This window comes from Procambarus clarkii, chromosome 89 (genome assembly GCF_040958095.1).
Source record: "Procambarus clarkii isolate CNS0578487 chromosome 89, FALCON_Pclarkii_2.0, whole genome shotgun sequence".
Lineage (NCBI taxonomy): Eukaryota > Metazoa > Arthropoda > Malacostraca > Decapoda > Cambaridae > Procambarus > Procambarus clarkii.
Window position 1 is genome coordinate 10679993 of NC_091238.1, and position 19672 is coordinate 10699664.

The 19672-nt window shown below is 37.9% G+C and overlaps 1 protein-coding gene across 32 annotated transcripts in view; it reads right to left on the bottom strand.

Annotated features, from left to right (window-relative positions):
• The window catches only part of Cadps (calcium-dependent secretion activator 1), a 537366-nt gene that overhangs the window by 188206 nt on the left and 329488 nt on the right, over positions 1-19672 (bottom strand). For 17 of the 32 annotated variants that reach the window (XR_011225795.1, XM_069317990.1, XM_069317986.1 and 14 more), the window contains 5 exons: positions 13010-13030; positions 10552-10581; positions 8528-8578; positions 1719-1820; positions 1514-1577 (listed from right to left, as the gene is read on the bottom strand). Coding sequence is in view for 31 of the 32 variants with exons in the window: in XM_069317990.1 (XP_069174091.1) it covers positions 1514-1577; positions 1719-1820; positions 8528-8578; positions 10552-10581; positions 13010-13030 (268 nt within the window). In the remaining variant the exon portion in view is untranslated. The remainder of the gene's footprint in view (positions 1-1513; positions 1578-1718; positions 1821-8527; positions 8579-10551; positions 10582-13009; positions 13031-19672) is intronic. The other 15 variants (XM_069317998.1, XM_069317997.1, XM_069317999.1 and 12 more) reach the window with 2 other exon arrangements.

The window sequence follows — 19672 nt, forward strand, 5'->3', positions numbered from 1 at the left end:
CAACAAAAACCCTGCTCCAACCCCGAAACTCTCAGACGTTTGGGAGCCGGAAACAGGGGGGAGGGGGTAAGAAGAACAACAGGGGAAGGACAAGGGAGCGTGGACTGAACCAAGTCGAAACAACTAACACCCTCAGGTCCGGGGCCCTATAACTAAAAAAAGTGGGGCAGCCGCAGGGCATCCAGGCAGGAAACCAATCTAGCGCGTTGCAGCAACGAGGATGCTGCCTGTACCCTAACAATAATTTCATCAGAATAATACTAGAGTACAAGCAGAGAATATGACTGGCAAGACTCTGGGTCAAAGGTGTCGTTGACCCAACAGGCAGCATGATGGAGGCAAAAGAGGTGACTGTCACCCTGGGACTAGGGTGCACAACAACCTTCGAACCCACACAAGTTGGGCTGGAACCTGGAAAACGCACCTAGTGGTTCATCGAGCCCCGACAGGGCATGTAGGCTGACTGCTACGGGAAGCCCGGGCAAGGTGTTGCTAACCGATTGAGACCCAATGCTACCAAGGGAAAAATCAAAACACTGAAACTTCTGTGATGTGTACAATCATGAAGGTCTAGCAGAGGGCCACCAAAATATCATAAGTGGAACGATAGCCACACCAGGCAGACCCTGACCAGGCAAGAAAAAATAAAAACAAAACAAAACACTCGCAAAAGTACAATATCCCCAGAGGAAATAGGAACTGGCTGCCGCATAGGTATGCAGGCAGCACAACACGTTGATGCCCCAACCAGCACGATACCATTTCCTACCCAAGGCCAAACAAGGGCCACGAAACTTCTGCTGGGCCGAAGGGCGGGGTAAATGCTGAGCAAACAAGAACCCCTACGAAAATGGTTTCCCAAACGCACCAGGGAAGGGAACCCTAACACGCAAGGGAAGTACTCACAGGGCACTTAGGGAAGGGAGCCCCTAAGTGCATGCAGCCCCAGCACTGATGATTACACCTGTCCACCACTCACCACAACACTGGGGAGATCACCACGAAGGCAAAACACTGCTTTACAAACCAAGGCTAGAGAAGACATCTGCCCCAAATGACATTAGCGAACGAACTGGAGAGCTGAGTAGCCAACCCAGGGAGGTCCGGGGCTCCCCCATTCCCCTCTTGGGGAGGGGAGGGCTAGGCGGCAGTGGAGTGTGTGATGTTTGCTTGTTTGCTGGTTTCCTTGGGATTGGAGGGAGTTCTTCCTCTCTGTTTGGTTTTTAGTTGTTAGTTTCTTACCATGTGGGGTTTGTTTTGTTATGCCTACCTTTCTGGGTGCCTAACCCTGGTCGATAACAGATAAGGAAAACCCTCAACCCTAAGGGAGTTTTCCAGGGCCATTGCTCCCTGCAACCTCTCTGAAGGGGCCAGGTTCTGGCTCGTAGTCCCTAGTAGGTCAAACTCTATAGACTAAAGCCCCAGTCTAATATATCACACATTAGCCCAATAGCTCCAGGGAGCCAAAGAGGCTCCCACAGAAAAGATACAAAAAAATGCACATCTATCTTACCCGCTCTAGTAAGGATAACGTGGCTTTAAGGGCACCTTCTGGTCGACCAAATGGGAAGCAATACCTGTTGATATGAGAACATACACTTATTAAACAACAAAGTGAGAAGACAAGTAACCTAAGAATAATAATACTATAACAGAAAATAAAATACTATATATACAAGGATAAAACATCTTAAGATGTTTGACAAAATTTAACTTACATGAAATTAGTTATTTGGTGTTCTAGTAAGACTCTTAACCTCTCTTTAATAACCTGGAAGCGCTCCTTTTCTTCTGCTAGGACGGTACCCACACCATCAGGTCTGTGTCATTAAAATATCATATTACTGCATGCCAAAATGGAAGGTTAGTCTCCAGCACCTGAGATGAGTTTTCTCTATAAAATCTTCTGATTTTAATATTAATGGCAGACACTTTGTCAGAAAATCCAGAGCATTAAAGTTTTATGGCATAAGAAATTTACATTTAAATGTATTTGTCTATAAATTGTTTAATATTTACCAAGCACAGAAACATAACTGACATTCTGTACTGCATCATAAATGATACACTGGTATGTAATGGCTGATCATGGATAAATCAGTGGCATGGAATATGCTCCAGTGCCATCATAATATAATTTCACTCACACATCAGCCATATTATATGAGAGCAAAATGCCAGAAGGAGAATTATTACATATTAGAAACATTCTAACATTTCTTCTAAAAAACATGTTAAGGCAGTGCATAACATGATCAATAGTAATATATCTATTTTCAAGAACTGGAATACTCTACTAAAGTATTACAAAGTATTTTTCTAAAGTAATCATCTATATACTGTAGAATCTAATAAAATCTTACAGTGCAGCTAATATATATAGTACTGTTACATATAACAATCTATTTTCTTAAATACTTTGTATTTCACGACCTTAATCTAAAGTGTTAATAATGTTAATTATAGACAGGGATGCACCAAGCAAAAATCAAAGGAACAAAGTGGACATGACAGATGCATTTTCATAAAACCTGCCATGCAATGGTGAATTTTTGCAAAAAAAGCATCATTCTTGATGTTGATAAATATCTAATGCTTCAAAAGATGGCTTAAAATTAAGTTGAAGCACATGGTATGGTATAGGTCCCGAACACATCAGCCTAGCTAGCAACATGTCTGTGTGTAGAATTACCTAAGTGTAATATTACCTAAGTGTAGTTGCAGGATGAGAGCTATGCTCGTGGTGTCCCGTCTTCCAAGCACTCTTTGTCGTATAATGCTTTGAAAGTACTGACGGTTTTAGCCTCCACCACCTTCTCACCTAACTTTTTCCAACCGTCTACCACTCTGTTTGCGAAAGTGAATTTTCTTATATTTCCTCAGCATCTTTGTTTAGTTAGTTTAAATCTATGACCTCTTGTTCCAGAAGGTTCAGGAATTATTCACTATCAATTTTATCGATTCCTGTTACTATTTTGTACGTGGTGATCATATCGCCTCATTTTCTTTTATCTTCTAGTTTTGGCATATTTAATGGCTCTATCCTCTCCTCATAGCTCTTATCCTTCAGTTCTGGAAGCCACTTAGTGGCATGTCTTTGCACCCTTTGCTTCTTAAGATATGTGCATCATACAATCGTTGCATAATTTAGCTTTGGCCTAACAAAAGTCGTGAACTATTTCTTTAGTATTTTGCCATCCATGTATTTAAAAGCAATTCTGAAGTTAGAAAGTGTAGCATAGGGTCCTCACACAATGTTCTTAATGTGGTCCTCAGGTGACAGTTTTCTATCTAGAACCACCCCTAGATCTCTTTATCAGAATTATTTAAAGATTTCTCACATAATTAATAGGTTGTGTGGGGTCTATGTTCTCCTATTCCACATTTCATAACATGGCATTTATTCACATTAAATTCCATTTGCCAAGTGGTGCTCCATATACTTATTTTGTCCAGGTCTTCTTGAAGGGCATGACAATCATCTAAGTTTCTTATCTTTCCTATTATCTTAGCATCATCAGCAAATGTTCATATAATTCTGTATTCCTTCTGGTAGGTTGTTTATGTAGATAATGAACATTACTGGTGAAAACCTGAAATCTGCGATAATCCACCTATAGCATTTCTCCAGTCTGATACATTGCCTCTGATTACTGCTTTAATTTTTGTCAGGAAAATTTTTCATGCATGTTAGAAGTCTCCCTGTCTCCAGTATGTTCCAGTTTCCAGAACAACCTCTTATGTGGAATTCTGTTGAAAGCCATATTTTAGGTTCAGATAAATGTATTCAACCCAATCATCTCTTTCTTGTAAAATCTCTGTGGCTCTATCATAGAAACTAAGTCTCCGTGGTGTAGTGGTAAGACACTCGCTTGGCGTTCCGCGAGCGCTATGTCATAGGTTCGTATCCTGGCCGGGGAGGATTTACTGGGCGCAAATCCTTAACTGTAGCCTCTGTTTAACGCAACAGTAAAATGTGTACTTGGTTGTAACAACGATTCTTCGCGGCGGGGATCGTATTCCAGGGACCTGCCCGAAATGCTACGCGTACTAGTGGCTGTACAAGAATGTAACAACTCTTGTATATATCTCAAAAAAAAAAAAAAAAAAAAAAGTAAATTCATTACAAAGGTTCTACCAGATAGAAAACCACACTGTCTGTCTGTTATATAATTTTTCTCCAGGTGTCCTATCTATTTAGTTTTAATTATTTTCCAACATGACTACCACACTTGTCAATGATACAGGTCTATAATTTTGAGGGTGTTGACTACTATGCTTGTCAGTGATACTGTACAAATCTATAATGAAAAGGGTCTTCTCTGCTACCATTTTTGTAGAATGGAACTATGTTAACCTTTCCCATATACTGTATTTGATCAAATTCCTGTAGATAAAGATGTCTGAAAAATCAGTTGAAGTGACATCCTCACACAAGTGAGCATTCTCTCAGAAACCAAGGTGAAATGCCATTTGAACCAACTGTTTTGATGATTCCTAGCTCTTTGAGTAATTTTTTTACTTTGTCTTGACATACCTCTATGCACTCTATGATATTCTCTGAAATTGGCATTGTGTCTACTTCTTTGAAAAGCTCATTTTGTGAAAAAAACTATTTGGAACTGTTCACTTAGTTTTTCTCACATTTCTTTTTCATTCTCTGTGAATTTGTTCACTATTTTTAACCTCTGGAATTTATCCTTTACATCCAGCTTGCTTTAAATAGATTGATAGAAAAGACTTTGTTCTGTTTTACGTTTGTTAACTATCCCTTTCTTCAAAGTTTCTTTCTGCCTCTCTTCTTACTGCCATGTCAAACTTACTACAAGTTTCTTGCTTGTATAATTACCTAAGTATAGTTATAGGATGAGGGTTACACTTGTGATATTGTCTTCCTAGTACTCTTTGTCATATGATGCTTTGGAAATCTTGGTGGTTTTGGCATCCATCACCTCATTTAACTTGTTCCAACAGTCTACCACTCTCTTTGCAAAAGAGAACATTTTAATATTTTTGGCACCTTTGTTTCCTTAGATTGAAATTATGACAATCAATATGAATGTATGTGTGTGTTCTCCATACCGTATGTATATTCCTGAAGATGTTACATTGTTAATGAAATGTAATAAAATGGAAGCACTAAGAGATTTGTGATTCTTCACCTTCTAGATGATAGAAGGTATTTACATAAAATGGAAAATATCCGTAAGAAAAGTATCAATTGTAATAATGCTGCTGTGTTAAATTTCATGTGTATTAAAGAAAACCTACTCCCAATATCCCAATATACATAAATTATATATATATATATATAGATGTGTGTGTGTATGAGAATGTTATTTAAATTTCTTGGAAGTAATTATTAGGAAGAGTATTGTGGTGTTGTGCCTCTGTGAGCGGGACTTGGGGGTATTCCATTAGATGATGCTGTCCCCTAGGCATTCCATCACTGCTTTATGGGTTAGGTGAGGGAGCCTGTCTATGAGGTGTTGACCCACAACCCATTTTTGTTACAAGGATTGTAATTACAAGTGGCGCCGCCGCACAGTAAAAGCCCCCCAAACCTCTGTCCACCGAGTTGGGGGAACGGCGACGCCAGATCCTACCAGACCCGGCATGCCAGAGTCTGGACCCACTCACACACAAAAGAAATCATTGCTCCTTTCATACACACACACACACACACATACACACGCACAAACACAATTAACAGTGGTGGCAGAAACCAACCAAATACTGTACACAGGAATTCTGCTATTCTAAATGTGGTCTTGTGAAGATTTCTTTTGTGGTGTTGGTAGATGGTAGTTCTCTTCATGCCTAGGGAAAGTATGGAGATTGGAAGGTTGGGGGTGCACACAGGTATGTGGGATAACTAAGGACTAATAGCCCCAAAAAACTATATGAATTTTACCTTCCCCACTGTGAAGTCTGATGTCACATAATATATTTGTGTGCTGCCATGAGAAGGCTTATTTTCTATATTAGTGTTTTGCAACCTATAGGGTGGATTGGATAAAGTACATTATGATAATGATTATGGGTCTTCCATAAAAAATGTAATAATTTTTACAATGACAGAGCTTGGTGATCAGCTAGCTACAAAATAATTACATTTTTATGTTAAAATATTCGTCATTTAATAGAAATAATAAAAAAAGGACAGCTGTCAATAAATAATAAAGAATAGTGACATATTCGTGAGGAAAGTATGCTCTATATATATATATATATATATATATATATATATATATATATATATATATATATATATATATATATATATATATATATATAAATATATATATATATATATATATATATATATATATAATATGTTGTACCTAGTAGCTAGAATGCAGTACTCGCCCTATTTGCCTAATAAGCCAAGTTTTCCAGAATTTATATATTTTTCAAATTTTTTCTTTATGAAATGATAAAGCTTTCCATTTCATCATGTATGAATTAATTTTTTGTAATTTGAGTTAAAACTAACGTAGATATTTGACCGAACCTAACCAACCCTACCTAACCTAACCTATCTTAACCAAACCTAAACTAACATAAGTCAATAATTTGTGTTCCTAATATAATAAAACAATAAATACTCAAATAAACCAAATGGAAACAATTTGTTTAAAATAAAGAAAATCACTCGGCCTAGTAGGCAAATTGGGCCTTGCATAGTAGGCCGAGAAGAGCATTCTGGCTACTAGGTAGCCAAAATATTATTTTATATATATATATATATATATATATATATAATGTGTGTTGTACGACATATATAATATTAAGCAAATCGGCCCCTTACATAGTAGGCCGAGTACTGTGTTCAGGCTACTAGGTACAACATATATATATACAGTGGTACCTTGGGTTACGAACGTCCTTGTTTACGAACTTTTCGAGTTACGAGCCCGATTTGTTTGGGAAATTTTAATCGGGGTACGAGCTTTGCATCAGGATACGAGTTTGTTGATATGCGTACGGCCAACCTAGCATGTGGTGGCATGTCGATTGTGCCTCAGTTTACCAGTGCCTCGTGCCCAGTGACTATCCCGCCTGAATTCTTCACAAGAATTTACAGTTTTTTGTCGGATTTTTGGCCATTTGAGCATAAATTTTTTTATTATATATCTCGCCATGGGTCCCAAGAAAGCCAGTGGAAAGGTTCAACCTAAGAAAATAGTTGTGAGTAGAGGTAGTAGAGGATGTCCCTTCCTCAGTAAGAAAATGTGTGAAGTATGGAAGAATTGCAAAGTTTTGTTGAAAAAACTCGCCCAGATAAAGGGCGCCGTTGCATTGACCTTTTAAAAGACAATGTCTTACTACAGACAAGTGTTAAAATGTAGGAAAAAACAAGTGTCTTTAGACAGATTCTTAATAAGACAAGCAAGCAGTGATCCACAAGTAGGTCGTAGTGGTATGCAGGCAAAACATGCCAGAGAGTGTACACTAGTGAAGTCCTCACTGCCTGATGATATAATGGAAGGGGACTCCCCTTCCAAACAGTAACACCTCTCCTCTTCTACTCTCCTCACCATCTTCCTTACGTCAACAGGAGTCATCAGCAAAGGTAAGTAATAACTTGAACATACTTTTGCAGTTAAGATTTGGTGAATTAGGTTTAAAATTTAATTTTAAGTGAAGTTTTTGGGGAGTCAGGAACGGATTAATTCATTTCCCATTATTTCTTATGGGGAAATTTGCTTCGGTTTACAAATTTCAGGTTACGAACCGTCTCCCGGAACTGATTAAATTCTTAAACCGAGGTACCCCCTGCATATATAATATATATATATATATATATATATATATATATATATATATATATATATATATATATATATATATATATATATATATATATAATATATATATATTATTGCATATTGGTTCTGTTTGCCTGCAGTAGCAAAAGCACAGGAGATGAAAAGTTGATGATTCAGTTTCATTCTAGAACTAAAGAAACTGAAGACATGATATTGATAAAAGATTATATAGTAGTTGTTTGGGGAGGAACTCACACTACCATGCACACTCTCAAGATGCATGACAGATGCCCAGTTGTTTTGAATTCAGTAGAAAGTAACTTGGAATGAAGAAAGTCATCTAATGAAATAAGTTTAAAATTTATAAGTTTATAAATGACATACAGTATTTTAATTCATCAATGATGATGATTAAATATTCAAGACACAGAGAACATATGAAACAATTTCAACAGTTCTCAAACATCTCTCCAGTTATAGAACATTGCAACATTTCAAGTTACTGGTGCACAATGCAAGAGTGACTAGTGAACAAGATGACGTAAAAATTGCAGTGAATTGCTTGTCTTCATAAAGCATGACAATTTCCATTTGTAATAAAAGAAATAGCCAAAACACTGGCAGGCTAATTATCCATATGCCAATAAAATATTCAAAAGTGTTGTGTTTTCTAGCATCTATATAAATGAGAAATTGTTCTAGATCAAGTTACCAGAAAATTCAATGTTCTATACTACTTTTATCGTGTAACAAACCTTGTTGGAAACGGTACGTTAGGGGCTATTTGGCCTTGAGTTTGTTCTTGGCTATGGATAAAAGATAGAATGATATCAGGTGAGAACTTAGAATGAGTATTAACTCATCTTATTGATTACCATTATCATTATACAGTACACTTAAAGATTTAAAACCTGTGATTAATATATTAATAACTATTTTCATACTGGTGATAGTATCATACACTGTAACAAATAATTAATACTGAAATATGAAACTTTGTTTATTAATTATATTTAGAACTAGTTCTTAGTCCTACTTTATTAGAAATGTAAGCCAAAAATAACAGCTAGTAAATAAAATTCTTTGGCATCAGTGGAAAAAAGACATTCCACAAGTTCAGCTCTCAAATATTTACTTAATAAGCTTCGAAGAATCTCTAAAAGCTTTCCAAACTGCAGTTAATATATGAAGCAAGTAAAAGATAGTACAGTATATAAATAACAGCTAGTTTTTCTATGTACTTTTTCACACAAAATAACAATTGAAATAGAGCACTTCATCATAATGAGTTATTAATACATAACTCTTAATATGAATACAAAAATTCAGCATTGTATATCTTCAATGCACATTTTATTGAGCATGATATGAGCATATCTGAAATCCAATCACTGACTGCACCTAAGAATAAGAACAACTGGACGTCTTACTATGTCCATCTTCAATTTTTATGCTACTAGTAATTAGTCAGATATAACACTAATATTCAGTATTCTGATTGCACATTACTTTAATGACAAAGTACATTTATGGCTGTTTTCTTTGGGCCTCTACCCAGTGGCACGTCCTGTTGGCCACGTATTGTATACATTATACAGTACTGTACAACACTGCATTACAGTCGTACATAACAAAATACACCTCCTTTCTACAGCCAATGTGTGCAAAATAGCAGGGATACACTGAGGATTATCATCGAAGACTGTTATCATCAGAGTGGTTAGTAACATTTAACACTAACATATGTGATGTTAAAGTTTTGTATTTTTTGCTATTGTCATTCCAACAGCTTATATTTTCAATACTTTGGAGTAAAATTCTTTGGAGCCAAGTTAACTTGCAAAATGATTATAGATAAAAAGCAGATATAATCTTACTGGTATAACAAATTTGGGAATAGGGAATCACATCATTCAAACAATTTGTTTTACTGATTTTGATTTATAATTAGTAATATAAAGCCTATATTTAAAAGATGCAATATTCATACATCTCGTATGATTATTAAATATTAACCAAATAATAGTAAGTAATGAATTTAAATATTGAGAATAATCTTTATAGTTTTGGAAAATTATCCCACACTAAAGCTTAAAAGTTTTAATAAATGATAGAATATTGTATTAAAATGTGTGTGACAACCACTGTGATGCAACATAAACCAATTTGAAAGATGGGTATCCAAAAGGCAGTAAAGGTGACAGTCAATATTACACATCTGCAAAGATAATCACTAAGAAATATGAGAAGTATTCTATGTTAGGATAACCAAATCAATTTGATGATCACAGGAATTCCTAATACTCATAGCATGAATTATAGCAGTAATTTTGAGTGTCACTAAGATGTTAAGTTAGGTAAGGTAAAGGAGATGGGAGGGGGGGGAAATAAGGGGAGGTAGTAGTGCAGGTCAAACAGCAAAGGAGTGAGAGTGGCTGCAACTTCCAAACAGCACAGAGTAGCCACTCCATCCAGGCTCCTACGTGCGCACTTGTCAACCTTTCCATCACCTATTAACTTAATATGCCAAGAATTAAATTAAGCAAAAATTTAATAGTATGCAAAATAGAAGAATCACAATAAAAAAATATTTATTACAGGCATTTCTCTTAGCTTTCATTATGTTAAAAACACTAGTTAAAGGAACATCATCAAATGCTTAAATAACAAAATTGTACACAAATGTGCAATGCATATAGAGTGAACAAGAGAAGTTGTGACACAGTGGCTGGTAAGGAGTAAGGATGGCACGCGGGTGACAAGTGTGTGTGTAACTAACCCTACTGTCACTGTCCCATCTTCGGCGGGGCTGTAGGGGACCACGCAGGGGAGGGGAAGAATGGCCGTATTAGCAGTCACAACTCACACATGTTAATTCCTTAACATTATTTTGTAAATAATGTATAACAAATTTACACTTTTGTTAAGAGCATGCAATATCAATATACTGTACTATTAAAGGTTAATCTCTATTATTGCTGCTCTTCATTCATTCAATTATTCAGGAATATTTGCACTTTTTCTCAGATTTATTAGCCCTTAAAATTTATCCTTCTTAACTTTACATTACACTCCATTTTAAAATTATCACTATAATACTGCCATCTTTTAAAGTTCATTCCACCCAAACTGTGTTGCTTCTGACACTAGTCAATTAACTCAGTATTTTAGTATAATAAAATAATACATATTTATGATTTTATCTTCATAATTGCTTAATATTTTTTGTAATTTGCTTTATTCCTAGTGTACTGTACATATAATTAACTTCTGTATTATAAAAATATACACACATATATACATGCATATGAGATCTATTGATACATCACTGATAATTTTTAAATAATAAGTTTCTAGGGGAAATTTGTTCTTTTTGGCAATTAAGGATATTTTGCACGACATGCATGTATACACATATATCTGACATACTCTATATTCTAGTAAATTATCTTATCAAAGCAACATATGAGAGCAATTAACTCTTCTTAGAATTTTGTATTTCTTAAAGCAATTATATTAAAAATTTGCATTTTTACTTGAAATAGGGCATAGTTTCCATTTATTTACAAAATCCCACATTCTCATTCAAGTCACTTATCCCCACACATTTCCAAGACCAGAGACAATTCTCATACACATGTAAATTAAACTTTCTATAAATGCTTTATCTGATAAGGTTCAAGAAAATACTGTGAATTTCATGTAACTACTATATATTAATGTCTGCATTATTCAGAACTCTGGAAAAATCTTGGAGATATATAAATAACTGATCTTATCAGACACTTTAATCATAAATTGTGACTGAGAATGTCATAAGCTAGATAGTATTTTACATACTGTATATACAAAATTAGCTTCCTCAGACATACCTTACAGCTTGATGACTGCCACAGAAAAACACACAAGCTTTCATCAATTAAGAGATATACAATTACTGAATGAGACTATCACTCCATAAAAACACTTTGAAAAGCCTTAATAAATATATATACATAGAAAGGAAATATAAATATTATGCTAAAACATTTAGAGAAGCACAAAAGGTTTAGAAGTTTAAACTAAATTACTATAATATACTCATAAGTATCATCAGGAAGGTAAGAGCACTCAGTCATGTTCAATATACAAATAAATGTAAAACCAAATAATAATGGAAGTTACTGTCTCTCATATGGATATGGAAGTTATCATTATCTCTTAACAAGATTTCAGTCAAAACTCTTTAGAGCACTCAAGGCTACAGAACTGCAAGCACTACTTTTATTCTATGACCAATATTACATTTATCCTCCTTGGACACTAATCATCTCCATTCATTCCCAGGTTTCAGACATCAAAATAGCAATATTCAAATATACAAAAATTATAATGGATAAAAACACTTTTTTCAATAAAATACAGAAGAGAATAGAAATAGTAAGGTAGGCAAAGAGGGAGCAAAAACAAGATGAAAAAAATGTGAACCTTAGACACGCATTCTTTGTGGAAAAATGCGCAGCTTAAGAAAACTGTATGTGGCTGACCACCAAGCCATACTGAATTTAAATTTTAAATTACAAAAAACGAAGCAAAACAAATAGCAGCACATCTATAATTGACAGGTGGCAACTAATTTCCTGAATAATGGCCATATGCTTATAATAAATACTGTATAGAAACTTTAATATTTAATTTTCTCTCCCAATTTATGTCTTCTAATAATTTTTAAAATTTAGATCATAAGAGAAATATCCTAATGCATTTTAATTTGACTTTCCTGCTATTTCCAAGAACCAAACACCGAGCAGAGTTCTCAAGATTATTTTACAGATAATTATTTTAAGCTAACAACTGTCACTTGTTTGTACCGAGATAATGTATACAAAGTTTTTATAATTTCTTGATAAATATGCCTTTAATAAATATGGTAGTCTTTGACAAGAGTTATAGAATGTGTGTGAGGCTATTACATGGATTGCATTGTGACTATAACAAACGCTCCTTAGAACATCTTAACCTGCAGAGTTATTAATATTTTGTGAGATCATTTTTTATAATTGTTTTATTTTAAGATGTCTTGCCACATCAACAAGTTATTAGCTCTATGGCTAGTCTCTGTATAACTGGGAATATATTTTTATATTAAGCATAAGCAAAAATTTAATTTAAACTATCTAAATGTATGTTAGGCAGTTCAGTCGTTCTGACAATCTGCTGGTCCTACTGTAGTGGAGAGAAGCAACACATTTGCATACCTGGTGGTTAATTGTTGATTCCTAGAAGCATGAAAATTATGAAATCAATGCACTATATGTTTTAACTAATATAAGAGCCTAAAGGGGTTTTAAGTGGAAGTCAGTGTAACATGTCTATTCATTAAATGCATGATATGCAGTAATTTCCAAGAGACATCATGCCTGTATAGTATAAAATGCTCAAATACAATATCAGTGATAATATAAATACAGTATGAAAACATTCGTAGGTGCTGTGATCAGGATTAGAACCTATGCGGTGGGTGTTCCCACGCACACGCCTTCGTCAACTAGGGTGGGTGCATGGGAACACCCACCGCATAGGTTCAAATCCTCATCACGGCTCCTATAAATTTTCTCATTGACACATCATGTTAGTGTGATTACTCTTTGTATAAATATAGTATGTTGTAATTTGAAACTTGAATTTAAAATCATCCATGTCATTTCTTAATTTTCATTGGTGGTACGTCTAATTCAATACACCATAAAAATATCATGAATAACAACTTGTCATTTATATTTGGCAAGAGTGCTTAACCACAATTTATGTAACTATAGTAATGCTCTATAGCATCCCATATATATTTCTTAATGAACAGATAATTAGGAGAAATGGTCTGGCTAGAGGTTTACAAGAAAACCACTTTTTTTAACATATCACTGCCAAGGAAAACTGCATTTACTCATATATTTTACACCTTCATTTAATGTATGTCCCTTAATGTTAAAAGTAAATAAATAAACAGCTGAATGTAAGGGAATGCAAATTTTTGGGTGAGCTGCCAATGGCTCCCTGAAGCTACTATCTCTGATAGTGTGTGATACCACAAGGTCCCATTGGTTACAAAGTTCTGTAGCCTACCGAAAACCAGAGCCAGAACCTGGCCCTCTCACAAAAGGCACAAGGAGCATTGTCATTTATATATTAAGTTATAGTATTCATGTATGCTGCCACCGAGAAAGGAACCTAAAAGGTCAATGAACCAAAATAAACCACTGCTGGCTTTAAAGGAGACCACAGCCTCAAGAAATGGCCATAGAACTTCCAAACAATGTAAAGAAATAATTGAAATTTCATGAAACTAGCATCAGCTTGCTTGCCCCACCTCTTAACCCACTCAGCTATGACAGGACATAAGTCAACCAACCTGGAACTCTACTGAATTCACTGGCAGGTTCTGGAGGTCCCAGACTTGGAGCCCAACCAGGTTTTTTTAAAGTTGGCCTGCCTACATTCTGGTCTGCAGGTAATGGTGTCCATTCCAGTGTGAACTGTTTGTGATCTATAGAAGGGGTATAAGAGTGTAATTACCTAAGTGTAGTTACAGGATGAGAGCTACGCTTGTGATGTCCCATCATCCCAGTAATCTTTGTCGTATAACGCTTTGAAACTACTGATAGTTTTGGCCTCCACTGACTTCTCTCTTAGCTTATTCCATCTGTCTACCACTCTGTTTGCAACAGAGTAGTAGATGACTGGAACTTTCTATTATTTTTTGGCACCTTTGTTTGACATTGACAGAGACATTGGCCTCTGGCATTGGCCAGAGGCCAATGCCAACAGAAAGAGAGGGCTAGAAGGTATAGGGGAAGGAAAGAGAGGAAAGAGAGGCATATACCATGTCTTATACCATGATATAGTATAAGAATTGCAACCCTCATCACTGCTCCCATGGATTTTTTAAATAATGCAGTCACATTAGTGTGATTACTCTCTGTGTATTGAAAGAGGAGCGTCAGAGGAAGAACAAGTCCGAGATGACAGACCCAGAGTGCATGGGGGAATTGTGTGAAAATTCTGTTCTGGCTTCAGTAGAAGCCTAAGGAAATCTATGTGGATTCAATAGAACTCCAGGCCACACCATGAGAAGCCATGCCACGACTACCAAATTAATAGTATTACATTACAGCAGATTGATGAACAAAAGGACCTTGGAGTCAAAATCCACCACTCATTAAATGTTGCACAACAGGTGAGTGCAGCAGTCAGAAAAGCTAACTAAACTCTTATGATAATCAAGCATACTTTTGACCATAAGGAAAAGAAAGTAATGGTTTAACTGCATAAATCTCTGGTGCAAATGCTTTTTAGATAACTGATCCAAGCATGGAGACCTCATTTTCAGAAGGACATAGCTGCCTTGGAGAAGGTGCAACAAAAGTCATTCCAGAGCTAAGTCATCTTCTGTATCATGAATGGTTGAAGGCCACAGGGCTAACAACACTGCAAGCCAGGAATGACAGGGCGGATCTCATTGAAACTTTTAAAATACTGAGCAAGTAGAGGATGTTGATCTGGATATTTTCTTCAGAAGGTCAAATGTAACACAAACAAGGAGCAGCAGTTTCAAGCTCATCAAGCCATAATGTAGGACTGAGAACAGGAGATGCTTTCTCACCCACAGGGTTATTAACCCATGGCCAAAGCCATAACTGTCAAAACTGTGTTGGGTTTAAAAATATACCTAAAAAGATCATCAAAGCAAATGGGGGGGGGGACCTTTGACAAGCAGCCAGCTTCTTGTCCTGGTCGAGGTCACTAGGGTTAGTGGCCCTCTGATAAATCTGGTTGCAATCCTTATGCCATGTCGTTATCTTGAGATGATTTCGGGGCTTAGCGTTCCTGCGGCCCGGTCCTCGACTAGGCTTCCTTTTTGTTATACACCCCCAGAAAGCAGCCTGTAGCAGCTGTCTAACTCCCAGGTACCTATTTACTGCTAGGTAACAGGAGCATCAGGGTGAAAGAAACTCTGCCCATTTGTTTCCGCCTCCACTGGGGATCGATCCCAGAACCTCAGGACCATGAATCCGAAGCACTGTCCACTCAGCTGTCAGGCCTACCTTACCTTGAGGTGCTTCCGGGGCTTAGCGTCCCGGCGGCCCGGTCGTCGACCAGGCCTCCTGGTTGCCGGACTGATCAACCAGGCTGTTGGACGCGGCTGCTCGCAGCCTGACGTATGAGTCACAGCCTGGTTGATCAGGTATCCTTTGGAGATGCTTATCCAGTTCTCTCTTCAACACTGTGAGGGGTCAGCTAGTTATGCCCCTTATGTGTAGCGGAAGCGTGTTGAACAGTCTCGGGCCTCTGATGTTGATAGAGTTCTCTCTCAGAGTACCTGTTGCACCTCTGCTTTTCAATGGGGGTATTCTGCACATCCTGCCATGTCTTCTGGTCTCATGTGATGTTATTTCTGTGTGCAGGTTTTGACCAGCCCCTCTAATATTTTCCACGTGTAAATTATTATATACCTCTCCCACCTGCGCTCAAGGGAGTACAGTTTTAGGCTCTTTAGTCGGTCCCAATAGTTTAGATGTTTTACTGCGTGGATTCTAGCAGTAAAGGATCTCTGCACATAGTCGTGGTCTGTTCACTAGACGTGTGTGCATGAGAACATCTACTGCATAGGTTCGAACCCCTCATCACTGCTCCACTCGATTAATGGCCACTTATTTACGATCTGCTGGTTCTAACGACCGGTTTGGGAGATCGGTATCTGGAGCCTCATATACCGGTCTGCGGTCGACAGAACCGTAGGTCGGTATTGGATTTGTTTTGGCATCGGGGGTCCTCACATGGCAAGCAGGCCGCTGACCTCTATTGTCCCCTCTCTCACCCTCATCGGATCTCTCCCCCACACCCTCACTTCCTGCCCCCTTCCCTCCCAAGAGACCCTTCTGGGAGATGGTTCAGTAGATTACCAGTCAGAGAGCCTGGAGAATCTCCATCTAATACAATAAAGCATTCACAAAACAAGTATTTTTATAATTTTTTATTATCCTAATAATACTACTAAACAAAATCTGTAACCAAAAATATATATGATGATGTACATCCAAAATTTAAGAAACAAATCTGGCTAACTGGGTCGAGTGTGTTAGGGTTATTGGAGTGAGCCCGTCCCTCCCCCACCACCGACACTCCCCATCCCCACCTCCCCTACATCCCATACACACATACTCTCTGCTTCACTGGTCATGCAGTTCAACTCAACACCTATACATCCCTTCCTCCCTCCCCTCCCCTCCATCCATCCATTCATCCATCCATCCCTCCATCCATCCCTCCATCCTTCCATCCATCCATCCATCCTTCTATCCCTCCATCCATCCTTCTATCCCTCCATCCATCCTTCTATTCATCCCATCCTTCTATTCATCCATCCCTCCCTCCATCCAATCCTCCCTCTATCCATCCAGCCATCCCTCCATCCATCCATCCCTCCATCCATCCATCCTTCCATCCATTCCTCAATTCCTCCAGCCATTCATCCTTCCATCCATCCATCCATCCATCCTTCCATCCATTCCTCAATTCCTCCAGCCATTCATCCTTCCATCCATCCATCCATCCATCCATCCATCCATCCATCCATCCATCCATCCATTCCTCCATTCCTCCATTCCTCCCTTCCTCCCTCCCTCCCTCCCTCCCTCCATCCATTCATACCTCCATCCATCTTCATCCTCTCCTTCCCTCCCTCCCTCCCTCCCTCCCTCCCTCCTTCCCTCCCTGCCTACCTCCCTGCTTACCTCCCAGCCTCTCCCTGCCTGCTTGCCTACATTTCACCTTTTCCTTCTTGCCCTCTTGCCCACTCTGCCTGCCCATCCACCCACCAGTCAGCTATCACTGACACAATGAGTGCATTTGGAGCCGATATGGTGCACGGATGTTCCTTGATTACGCAGATATGTCCAACAAAGTCACGGAATGAACACTCCAGCCTCGTGACAAATCAAAACAATGTGCCGTGAATCTGTGACATCACAGGGTAGAAGGCACTAGAGCGGTGGACCAAGTGGCTGTCTGTACAAACTATATCTTACCTGAATGCTACTTGAAATATTACTGACACTTAACTTAACAACTTTGGAAATACCGGAGCCCCGCATTTAACAACCTGGGTACAGCCCCATATAGGCCGTTAAATCGGGTGGATACTAATAAAATGATCATCAGCATGTTGTGAAGCCCATGAGCACCTTTCAAATTTCAAACTTGCATGTAGATCCATAGAGTTACCAGGGTTTGAACGGGACTAACCAAGCAGAACACCCAAACACTAAGGATGTTCGCTAGAAGAACAGACACCGAATGCAGCCTGTAGAAAAAATCTGGCTATGCCCACAGTGTGCAGAGTATAAACAAACACATGCACCAAAGTGCACCCTACAACAAACAAAACAGAATGGCCAACCTCAAGATCCAACAAAGGAATCAATCACTCATGCACTACCCCAAGTGAGGTTCTGCACTCTAATGGCCTGGCCTCTCAGGGGCAAACTCTTGAACACACCAGAGAAGTTACTCTGACAGTGCAGGACCAATGCTAAACTTGCCTAGGAAAGGAAGCCCTAAACATGTGCAACTCAAAGCACAGATTATGCAAAATCTACTCAAGCAGTACAGTTTGAAAACATGCTCATGAAGCAGATACTGAAAAAGTGGGAATGATATATTGGCAAAATGGCAATAGTCCTGTGGATGCCCAGCACATATCTTGAGAAGAAGTGGGACTCGATATGATGAGAAACTCAGGATGGTCAAATGTGGAACGTTAGGCATCAGCAACAGGAGTGAACGGTTGCTTGCTTTGAAGCCATGAGCTTCAGGATGATATCTGTTGGCCACTCTGCTTCAATGAGGGTGTTTCGTACCCAATTTCAAGTGACTTATTTTGTTTATCTGTTGGCTGTTTTAGTGCTTCATTTTCAAGAACCATGCCATTGTCTGTATTGTCTTGTCTCCTTTCTGGTTGTTTTTGAAGTGAGGGGGTGATCATAATAATCTCCTGCTCCCTGTGTCTTTGTGAGGGGGGGCCAGGTTTTGGTTCTGGCCCTAGCAGGCCAATAGAATGCCCTTAACTGACATAACTCAGTAATATGAAGCCATTTTCGGCTGAATGGAGACACCAAATGGCTCCCCCCAGAAATCAGACATTTGTATCAATTTTCAATTCTTTACTCAATAAACAGATGAATTAGCAATCCCTCCTCCTGTTTAGATAATACCTATTGTGACGATCGTCAAGTCACAAATTCGTATGTAATTAGCTTTTAGATAGTAGTAAATTGACTAGTAAGGAATTCTTAAAAAATGAAGCTAAAAACAAACTTAAATATTCCTAGGGGCCTAGTATAGCAAACATATTTACTATATTAGTCCTCAGATATTGTGTATTAGGCTTAGAAGGGTTAGGTTAGTTTAGTTTATCTTTACAACACAAGTAAAAAATTGTTTCCGGTTTGTCCAATTAAATAGTGCCGATTTCTACTTTCTAATTTGGTTGTATGTCAGTATATATATACTATGGTCCTCATTGTTACTATAAATACTACCAAAACAGGAGGACGAACTGAATTAAGCTGGCCACATACCCAAGTGACAAAAATAAGATTTTTTTGTAATGACAATCAATAAGAATGTGCTTCATATGTAAACTAAAAAAAATTCTACTATAAAATATAGTTATATTTAGCCTAGAAAGCAAGTACAGAGCACCACTTGGTTTCTGAACTTTAGTTATCCGAAACTTCCAGTTTCCCAATTGGGGTTGGGGAGTCATGCTACCCAAACAAAGTTCAGGTAGGAATTGGTCCGCCAAGTGTCACGCTGGCCTGTGGTGGTGGGTGGGAGATGGTCCAGTTTGCCCACTGTGACTT